This window comes from Trachymyrmex septentrionalis, unplaced genomic scaffold (genome assembly GCF_001594115.1).
Source record: "Trachymyrmex septentrionalis isolate Tsep2-gDNA-1 unplaced genomic scaffold, Tsep1.0 scaffold40, whole genome shotgun sequence".
In the NCBI taxonomy this organism is placed as follows: Eukaryota; Metazoa; Arthropoda; class Insecta; order Hymenoptera; family Formicidae; genus Trachymyrmex; species Trachymyrmex septentrionalis.
The window spans coordinates 1,454,361-1,464,976 of NW_017305569.1; the positions used below are offsets into that span (position 1 = coordinate 1,454,361).

At 30.3% G+C, this 10,616-nt stretch overlaps 2 protein-coding genes across 4 annotated transcripts in view; one reads left to right on the forward strand and one right to left on the reverse strand.

Moving 5' to 3' along the window:
* Positions 1-3,020, reverse strand: part of LOC108750995 (protein Star-like) — a 5,499-nt gene extending 2,479 nt beyond the window's left edge. Inside the window, exons 1-3 of one of the 3 annotated variants that reach the window (XM_018490910.1) lie at positions 2,407-3,020; positions 1,140-1,590; positions 802-831 (exon numbers count right to left, since the gene is read on the reverse strand). In XM_018490910.1, the coding sequence (XP_018346412.1) occupies positions 802-831; positions 1,140-1,341 (232 nt within the window). In that variant the 5' untranslated portion in view covers positions 1,342-1,590; positions 2,407-3,020. Of the gene's footprint in view, positions 1-454; positions 529-801; positions 832-1,139; positions 1,594-2,406 lie in introns of those variants that run through there. The other 2 variants (XM_018490909.1, XM_018490911.1) reach the window with 2 other exon arrangements.
* A 2,084-nt stretch (positions 3,021-5,104) lies between these two features.
* Positions 5,105-8,193, forward strand: LOC108751005 (eukaryotic translation initiation factor 4E type 3-like). The gene is made up of 6 exons (XM_018490924.1): positions 5,105-5,407; positions 6,830-6,950; positions 7,226-7,333; positions 7,457-7,579; positions 7,679-7,778; positions 7,837-8,193. Exons 1-6 carry the CDS (start codon positions 5,259-5,261, stop codon positions 7,869-7,871), a joined length of 636 nt encoding a protein of 211 aa, XP_018346426.1. The 5' UTR covers positions 5,105-5,258; the 3' UTR covers positions 7,872-8,193.
* Positions 8,194-10,616: the final 2,423 nt, after the last annotated feature.

Sequence of the window (10,616 nt, forward strand, 5' to 3'; positions counted from 1 at the left end):
ATATATATATATATATATAAGAGCCAAACACAGAATGTCCGCGTGTAAAATATTTATTTAAGTATTGGATAAAGTACAGACGTTTCGATCCCAAACATTTAACATGTAACTGCTTTACATCACATGACACGGCTACATGTCGCTTAATTCGATTTACAATTATATGTTGTATTTGTTTGTTATCAGCGTTTTTAATATTTAGTAATTTAAGTAGATTGCGATATTGAGAAGGATCCGCAATAGGATCGAAACGTCTGTACTTTAGCTAATAATTAAATAAATATTTTACACACAGACATCCTGTGTTTGGCTCTTATAGATATTATCTTTATTCGATTTAAAATTGTATTTATAGACATAGCTTTAACTTATCACTTCGTATTTTAAATACGTGATTCTATTACTGAAGTTATTATTTGCCTAATTCAAGCGCGTACAGAATGACGTATTGTACCTTCACGTGATATCAATGCTATATATGCCAGATGCCTGGATCGCATTTTGTTAATTAAATTTACAATCATGGTCTAGTAAGAGAGTAATAATAACATATGAGAGTGATGTAATTTTCCATTGTTCAAGTATAATTTTCTCGAAATGAAGATTTCTGTAAAAACATGAATGTTAATCTATTTTTCACGTATTTTTTTCACATATCAGTTCTTTTCTACTTGCAATAGGAAATTATACAATTATCTGTTTATTATACAAAATACATTTACTGAAACTGTAAAGATTATAATACATTGACATTTATTAACTATCGTTTAAAATAACTTATAAATTATTAGAATTACTCACTATTGGAAAAGTTGTACCATGTGTCCAACACTGTAACAAGAAGAATATATGTGTTGTTATTGCCTTTGAAATAAAGAACTATTTCTTTATGGTAAGGTAGTACAATTTTGAACGTTATACAATTCTAAAATAAAATTTGAATTCAGTTTGGAAATTCAAGTTTGGTTCTCATTGTGTAGCGGGAGGACTACTATTTAATAAGAAAAAATCAAACATGCATCTTGAAAATTGGATTCAAATTTTATTTTATTCAGAATTGTATCATATTCGAAATTGTAACTATCTTATTTTAAAGAAAAAAATACATTTGAAAAGAACATTCTTTAAAAGGTTCTCACCTGTTTGATATAAATTTGCCGGTACATCGTCCAGGTACGTATCGCGTACTATTGTATTATTTTCAACAAACGGATACTTCGTGACAAGAATAATGAGAACAACGCACGAAATCAGCGTGATCAGAAAAATCCATTTTCGGCGCGAATAGTATAAGTTTAACATTTGCCTAAGTATGTGTTGGTAATTAGCGTTGGTTTGCATCTCTCATCGGGAAATGTGTGAAAAGCAATGCTGAGTTTCTTCCACGTAGCCACAAGCGAACGAAATGCAACTCAACAGGAAGTCACTTAGGCTGTTATTTATGCGCGGCTTATCATCAACATTTAAACATCTTTTACCGCAGTAATCGGCAAATAGGCACTGCTCGCAGGCAATTTTTTTGAGAGAAAAAACTAACAGTTCTCTGTGACATATCCGTTTACAACTATTCGGCAGTCTAAACATTTTTTGCTGCTAGGTAAAAAATTAAATTCCAGTATAGCAAAAACATAGTTTCTTTGATAAAATTTTTAATTATCTTGTTTGCTTACATAACATTTTAGTCTTCGTAGAAATTATACGAAATTAAAAAGTATATTATGAATTCATTGAATTTATAATGACTATTATAACCTACTGCGCATTACTGAGCATATGCTAATAAGTAAGATAATTATTAGATATGTACATATATATCGAGTACACAGTTCTATCTAAAATTTAAATTAGTATATTTTTTTACGTTAAAATTGACCTTCACGAAAATCGAAAGGAATAGAAAAATGAGGCACAAAAATATAGACTCTGAATTGACAAAAGACCGGAATATCTTTAATATTATGAAATGTTCATAACTATATAGTTATACACACACGGGTGATGAAACAATATAATACATACAAATACAGCACCGTAAATGTTGCTTGCGAATTACAATTTTTTAACTCTCCGACAAAAATATGAATTCTGTAGTAGAAATTCACAATACCTCAAGATAATTTGATGACTAATCGAAAGCTTAGAGATAAAAATTTAAAGATAAAAATGTTAATCAAGGCCACTAAATAAAATGAATAATTGATTAATTGAAATAATTCAGTATTGAATCTAAAAAGCTCACCTAAGTCACGAAAATTTTTCATACATATTTTTTTTAGACGTTAAACATATAAAATATGAATTAATATACGTTACGTATAACTATAAATAAATAAGTTACGCGACAGTTTCTATTCGTATTATAATAAAACATATCATGCGTTTCGCATGATTATTTTTATTACTTACCTTTCTCTACTATTCTCAAAACTATAACGTATAATTTTAAATTTTTTCCCAGATAAACTAAAATGCTTTTAAGCGACATTGTTTATGTATTCTATTTAAAAAAGTGATTAATACAACATTTTCCCGCTGCATCTTTTAAAACTTTCCGTTTTATATGTCCTGCCAAGATCATTGGATTGTCAATCATTGTTCGACTGGACGTACTTCTGCCGAATCTTTTACACGCGCTGTTCAAAGATACGCACAAGTCCCTTAAAGGTCAATGTCCTAATTCGACTAATAGGACGGTCGCCTAATACACAAGGAACCTTTCGTTTCGTGGCACAACGTACGCGCGCGTGTGGCAAGCCCAATGCCACGGTAGAAGAATATACTGTGCGATTTCGATACGCGAGAACTAAATTTAGCATTACGGGCGTTTACGTGAGCGTGTCGTGTCACGGCTCGCGAAGCAACAGTGAACAAAACGGCATTCCCGTTCACAAATGATGATGCCTTCGGAAAGACATCTCCGAAATGAAAGACGCGGACGGAGAGAGAGGCTCGCCGCTCGCTGCCGTATCCCGACCACGAATATCAACGAGTGCCATCGGCACTAGGCTTGAAGATACTCTTTGAAACAAGTCTATCTGTGTAGGTACATGTCTGCCTGTGTGTTGTGTTGATGTGCTTATACAGGGTGTTCCAAAATAAACGAATTTAATTTAATTCTCGAGAAGCGAGCGGTGACGCCTGACAGCTGGTTACGACAGATAATCTATTTGAATTAATAATGGAATTTCTACATATACTATAGACTAAATTTTTTAATTAAAATTTAATGCTTACGAATCCCTTTCTTCTTTAAAGAATATATCAATATTATTATTGAATATAATTGAGAGAAGAAAAGAAAATACATTTACGAGATACAAATAAAAAACAGTTTTTTTCTACTGTATGGACATTTATAATTTTTTCATTGATGATATGTAATTATAAATTTTTAATCAAGTTGTTGGAAAAGGTAAAATAAGTAATGCCTCAACAATTCTTTAAACAAGGATGGATTTGATATCCGTCAGTTAAGTGTTAATGACAAAACTCTCGAAAAATTTGAAAATTTTTTCTTTAAAAAAATATCTTTAAAAAATTTTTTGAATATGGATATTTAATCGTTTCAAATAGATTCGTATAGAGTGAAATATTCGAAAAAAAAAAAAAAAAACAGGAAAATAGAAATACTTGCTTATTTGCTGTCCTATACAAAATGAAATCGCTAAATGACACACATGTGAATGTAACTGACACATTGCTAGCAATTATGAAAATAATATGTACAGTCTCACTATCACACATGCTGAGCGCAATGTGTATGTGAAGTACAAAGATTAACTCCTTCTCAAGGTGGATCGACTTATCTATTATTAACAAATGTTATTACTGATATTAGACATCGGCGTGTAGTCTCTGCTAAGAGCAAAAATACAATGCGTGAAGAACTAGGACTTCTTTATATAAGAAAAGCATCGCGTGTGTGTTTTTGCATGCATTGTGATGACAAACACATGACTTAGGGAGTGTATTGCATTTTTTTCAATCTGCATATTATGATAGATATCCGGCGTTTATCTATACAAGCGGTGTATGTAGACACAATAGCTCGAAAGATTCATTGCTAGTTAATCAATTATTGTATTATGATTAATCCGATTGTGTAATGATAAGGGCCTAATCGAGATGACCTTAACAAGGCATGTCTTAAAATTATCCTTATGATATATTATCAATTTCTAGTCGGGTAACTAACAATATTTCAATAGATTATGCGAATTTTTCTTTCGTTGCTAGTAAAGTTTGCAATTTAAATTGATATAAGGAGAAAGAATCATCCTTTGTAATTATTTATTAGAACATCTTTAACATTATAATATATTAAAATTATATTATTTTATAATTGAAGGAAAATGTTATAGATAAATTTATTAATATGACAGATAGATTTATTAATATTTAAATCGTCGTTATGTTAAATCTTGCGAAACAATATCAACACAATTTGTATTAAATTTTCTTAACACGACATATACATAAAAGAGCATTGACATTATCGACCGTTTTTATTCATTCAGCATGAATATTCAAGAATAATGCAATAATTAATTTTTCACTTTGTGGTTATTCCATACTCAATGCGTATATATATTTTATGTTAAATTACATTATATATTCCTGTAAAATTTTTTTTTTGTGAATAAGAAATAGTCGATAACGTCAATGCTCTTCAATTATCTTGAATTATGTAAAAATTATTTAAATTTAAAATTAATTTTTTAAAATAATATTGCCTAGTTTGAGCGCACTAAATATATGAGAAGCATATATATATATATATTCCAAGAGTTTTTTATAAATTAAAGAAAACGCTAAACTCTGTTTTTATGTAAGATGCAACATATATTGATTTCTCTGACAACTACTATATATTTTATCTGTAATTGAAGATGATTAGCAATTGAAGATGATGATACATAAATTATTTATTAATCCAAAAAACTTCCAGACCTAAAGTTTATTAATGATTCCTATTCAGTTTTACGTAAGCGGAGAATACATTTGAAATAGAGACTAAAAGTAAATTGATTTAAACGTTTGCGAAACGTTCGATGGAACTTCATCCAACTTCAAACGCAACATCGGAGCGCGCTGGTCTCGAAGACGTGCCATATTCTATCGCATTCGCCGCTATATCTCCTTTTTTTTCTCAGTCGACAAACGTCATCGGTTCTCGCCGCAGTCATCGACAACAACGGCAACGGTGATCATCACATGATTTTAGACGTTGTAGCGCTGCTGCATCGTTCGTTTCGAACATGGCCGCGGCGGAATGTGAAACGAAGGAGGGTACCTCAGCGGACCTGTTGAAAACGCCGGCGTTGTCGGACGAGGCCGTTAACGTAATCCAGAAAGATGAGGACTCCGGCATTCCGCTGCAAACGCCCTGGACCTTTTGGCTCGACAAGTGAGAGCAAACGCAGTGATTTTGTTTTTCCCGTTCTATAATGCGATGCATCCCAACGCGATGGTGCATCTCGATCTTATCGTCGTCGCTCTTGATAAACGTTGACACTGTAAACGACGCTTGCGAGAAATGCCGTCGAAAAATCATCGGTCCAACATCCACGAGATCGCTATTCCTGATTTTTCTTTGTTTAAATAATCCAACGTACAATGCAAATACGCGCGAAATTAATTTACACATTACGTCCTCATAAATGCACATTACTTTTCTGTTCTCGTAACCGCCATTGCGTCATAGAGGAAAAATTCATTCGTATACATTCATATTTATGTGTTCTATTAATAAATTACGATACACGTTTATCACTATCATTCAAGAGAATTTTATGCATTTAATTATACGACTATATAGAGTGTTCTAAAAATGAAATCAGTAAATAACGTCGGGTATAATAAATAACATGTAAGTTTTTTTACTCTCTTTATTATTATTGAACAAATATATTTAATTGTTGTTGTACAGATAAATAATAAGTACACAGTACGTTTATACGCGAAATAGAATAATCTTCTCTCTTGATTTTTATTTTTGTAAAATTTAAAGAAACTACTGCATCCGGAAGTGCCAATGAATTCAAATAATTATAAATAATTATATTCATAATTACATATATCGTAATTTACTTATATTTCCTGTTTCAAATAACGTTTTTCATCACCGTATCAAAATTTGTAACTCATCTAATAGTTTGATAATAAAGTTCTCGGATTGCAACAATAAAATCATACAAATATCTCAGATAACAAATTATTATATTATATATTTCAAATATCTTCTTTCAATAATTTTCTCTGTGTAGTAATTAATACGCTTCACATATCTTTAATGCTAAAATAAAATTTTAAACTTTTTAAAGACTGTAGTTTGAATGCTCAGCACAATCCTCTGAATATTTTTATCTTTCAATGATTAAGGTTTGGGAACGACATGAAATCCGAAAAAGCTATGTTTGACTATGGATGGGTAATCTTAACAAACCCAACAATTTAAAAAATATTTTGAAGCTTTATATTAAATAAGATGTGTGAAATATATTGTATGAAATAAAGTATGTGAAATGGATTGATGTCGTGGAGAGGTACTTTGAAAGATAAAATATGACATTTTGTTATCTGATATATGTGTTCTATTGCTGCAGTCCGAGAACTTTATTATCAGACTATACATGTATAACTAAACAAAGAATAAATAGTATTATTCTATAGTTTATGTAATTTTATCTCTTTCATTTTAATTGAAATTTCCTATTATTACTTATTGAATTTGGAGAGACTTATATTTCAGATGCAAGAGAGAGAATCAAATTATTTCTATCATAAATTTCAACACGTCGTTAATTCAAAACAATTATTAAATTGACAGAGCTATCCCTGGTACAACCGCTGAGGAATACAAAAACAACTTGCAGAAAATCTATACCGTAAATACTATTCAAACTTTCTGGGCAGTCTTTAATAACATACCGAATGCCGGGGACATGCAGGTATGATAAAAAATCTATACACAGAAAAATTTTTTTCATATATATTTTATGTTTGTTGTAATTAATTTCTAAAATTATAGTATATTATTAAAAATTTAAAAAATTTATTTAAGATATTTATATAATTGACATTAATTATATTATTGTTTAAATTATATTATGCTATTTAATATCTAATTGTACTATTTGACACTGTATTATGATACATTATCATATTATTTGTTATTTAATTTGTTATTTATATTTCACAATAAATTATTTCTTTTTGCCATCAGGTTAAATACAGTTATCATTTAATGAGAGATGACAGATACCCTTTATGGGAAGACAAAGTGAATCAAAAGGGTGGTACCTGGAGATTAAAGTGCCATAAATTTGATACCGTAAATATTCTAATACATTTATACGAGCACAAATTTTTATTCAGATAATCGTCGTCTTATTTTCCTGCACATAGAACTTTTAAATAATTGATTATTTTGTATGACAAATATTTGATTTTTTAGGAACAAGTATGGAAAGAAGTAGTACTTGCAGCTATTGGGGAACAATTTACTTCAGATGTGGCGCAGGATGATGAAATTTGTGGCGTGACTGTATCTATCCGTGATAGGGAAGATTTCATTCAAGTATGTACGTCGTGAATCAAGTAGACAGCAATATTTAAGAAAACAGATAGAATTGATCAGATAGAATTGATCAGATAGAATTAAAAATTATTTTTTTAGATTTGGAACGTAAACGCTGATCTAGTATCAAAAGCTACGGTTTTACCCAAAGTTCACTCTCTAGTGCCTAACGTAAACTTCTTGGGAGAGTTTTATAAACGTAAGTGTTGATATTCTTGTATTAAGAAATTTACAATTAAAAAATATTTCTTTTACAGCTCATAAGTCTAATCATGCGTACGGGAGACATTAAATATACAGCAACATTGTGATGAAGATTATATTGAATCGTTAAATATATTATATTATATTATATAAGATTATATGACAATTAACGAACATATGTTTATGTAATGTATAAATGATGTTCATATTGTCGAATAATATGAACAAAGTCCCTTCTGTACTTGGAACACAGAAGATGTGCTGAAGAGAGAGAGTTATTATTATATATATATATATGTGTGTTTTAAAAGTTTATTACTTGTGAATTTTGTTTAAATGCGTATTATTAAATGTGTTACACATTGGATTCGATATCCCGTCGAATCAAATTGCTGTTGTAACCGTTTTACAAACACAAAATATATTTTTATATTTACTATGTGCGTCTGTATTTATATTCTCTCAAAGCATAATTTTAGATAAGAGCGCATAACATTTCGAGATATTACCTTGACACATACAAGTTTTCGTATCCTTATAATCACATATATAATCTACACTCTATACAAAACATGATTGATTATTGATTAGACCGATTGAAATATTTACGAAACTTGCAAACCGTGTTTTCTTAATTCGTGCATGTTTTATATGCAGTAAATAATACGCACCTCTATATGATAGTGTGATTTGCATAGGAAGGAGGATGTCTGGCGCCTGCCTCCTGTTGTGTTATTAATTATAACTCATTACCTCCATCTTTCAAAATTTATTAACACAATACATCAAAAACAGTATTTCAGATTCTCAAGGAAATAATATAAAATTACGCAACAAGAGGATTGCGCGCGTCTGTTAACATGCATAGAAATTGATCCTGAATTTGATGGAGACCTGAAAAATTTTATAAAACCCTAAAGAAAGTGTTTACGCGTGGAAAAGTACCATATATATCCGTGCGAATTATTTTACCTTAACTCTCTGCTTGCTTAACTCTAAATTTTTTTATTCGAGAAAAATAACTTACAATGAGAGCAAAAAGTATTCGTACAAGGAAATTTGTTATAAAAAAAGTTTTATTTGTAGAAAATAAACATTAATTAATTTTATACAATGAATACATTCTGTTCTAACATATACAATACAAATGAGCTTTGCATGTATTTTAATATTATAAGCTAAATTTCTCGACTGTACGAATACTTTTTGAGCATTCAAACAATGGAACTTTTAATTTTCGCTTATTTTTCAGGTAATATATTTTCTATAACTAATACACATCTTTTTGGTATATATAATTTTAAGAAACATACTGTCTATTTTATACTTTATGAATAAATTGTTAATTACCCAGCAAGAAACGATCATTAATTAAACGTCGAATCGACGTAAAATTGGTGTTGAAATCATTTTATCGATATTGATTCGATGACTCATTTCTCGCTGGATAATATTTAATTTTTTAAAAATATTTCTTTGTACGAATATTTTTTGCACTCACTGTATGTGAAATATGAATATTGTTTTCTTGGATAACATGCTTATCAGTACATTTTAATGTAAAGAATACGGGAATATAAGAATGAACTTGAAATTAGGTGGAGGAATGTGGTTCTGTCTCATATAACAGCGAGAAGACGTCTTTATTTTCTCTGCAGAGAAAATAGAGAATTTTTTGTTTGGACCAGGTATTATGAACCAAATTTGAATGACAAATGCTGGAGTTTCTTTGGGATTCTATTAAATTCCTTGAAGCATCTTGAAAAACAAATTTGAATATTTAATATTAATCTCTCTAGAAAACTAATAACATTACGCGACTACTTGGCGCCGAGTTAACATTTTATGGCCCCTCGATATTATTCACGTTGACGTCAACAGGAGGATGCCTCTCAAAGATAAAACGTAAGTTCGTTTAGACAGTCAATGTCTATTAAACTAGTTTTAAATCAGATTTAAATTATGTCGCTTTTGTATTTTTCAACTTTTATGTCACATATCAACAGTTTTACAAAAAAATATTAAAATTCGATCGTTCACACTGTTTACACGAATTACTCTTACGTTAATTAAATATGCATATTATTTTTTTTTAAATTATAAAAAAATTTATTAAAGTTAAAATTTAATTGTATCCAATTATACTTAAAATTGCATTTAAAACGAGATTGACATGTTTAGAATGCAGTATCTGCGAATGAAAGAAAAGATCTCGTTCTTAACATAATTTAACGACTAACACACACTTTTATTTTCATTATTTAAGTGATATTTATGAGGTTTACGAGATAGAAAGTTTGACCGTTAAAAAGGGAGGTAAAAAAAGAATTTTTTCTAGCTAGAAAATATTGACTTAGCGTTTCAAACTTACGTCGAGTTGGATTACAAATTTGAACGGTCTTACAGAACCGGAACTATTCCGTGATGAAAAAAAAGAAACAGATATTCATCGAACACGGTCAGTCTGCGAAGCGAGTCTTCTCTTTCGATTTTGTGATATACACGGCGCATCGCGACCTTGCACACGGCCTTGCCGTACAAGAGACACGTGTACACGACTGCGTAGGCGTAAATGTGAACATTAGCGATATCGCGAATATCTGTCTTGCAAGAGAGAGATGACACCGATTCGGGGAGTCTCATTACTCCCGTGCATAAAAGTTTCTCCCGCATCTGACTCATCGTCGAGAATTATCTTCAAATAGCAACTACTTAGTTATTCTCATAAGAGTCTCAGCACTTATAATCAATCCATCACTTAATCCACCACTTCCTTCTGCTACGAACTATAATTAGCTTCGAGAATTTTTCTCATAAATTCAGACATTATGTA

Coding starts and splice junctions, on each gene's coding strand:
- LOC108751005 (XM_018490924.1), top strand. CDS start 5,259: ATGGCCGCGGCGGAATGTGAAACGAAGGAGGGTACCTCAGCGGACCTG. Junction 6,951..7,225: donor CGAATGCCGGGGACATGCAG/GTATGATAAAAA, acceptor TTTTGCCATCAG/GTTAAATACAGTTATCATTT. Junction 7,580..7,678: donor ATAGGGAAGATTTCATTCAA/GTATGTACGTCG, acceptor TTATTTTTTTAG/ATTTGGAACGTAAACGCTGA.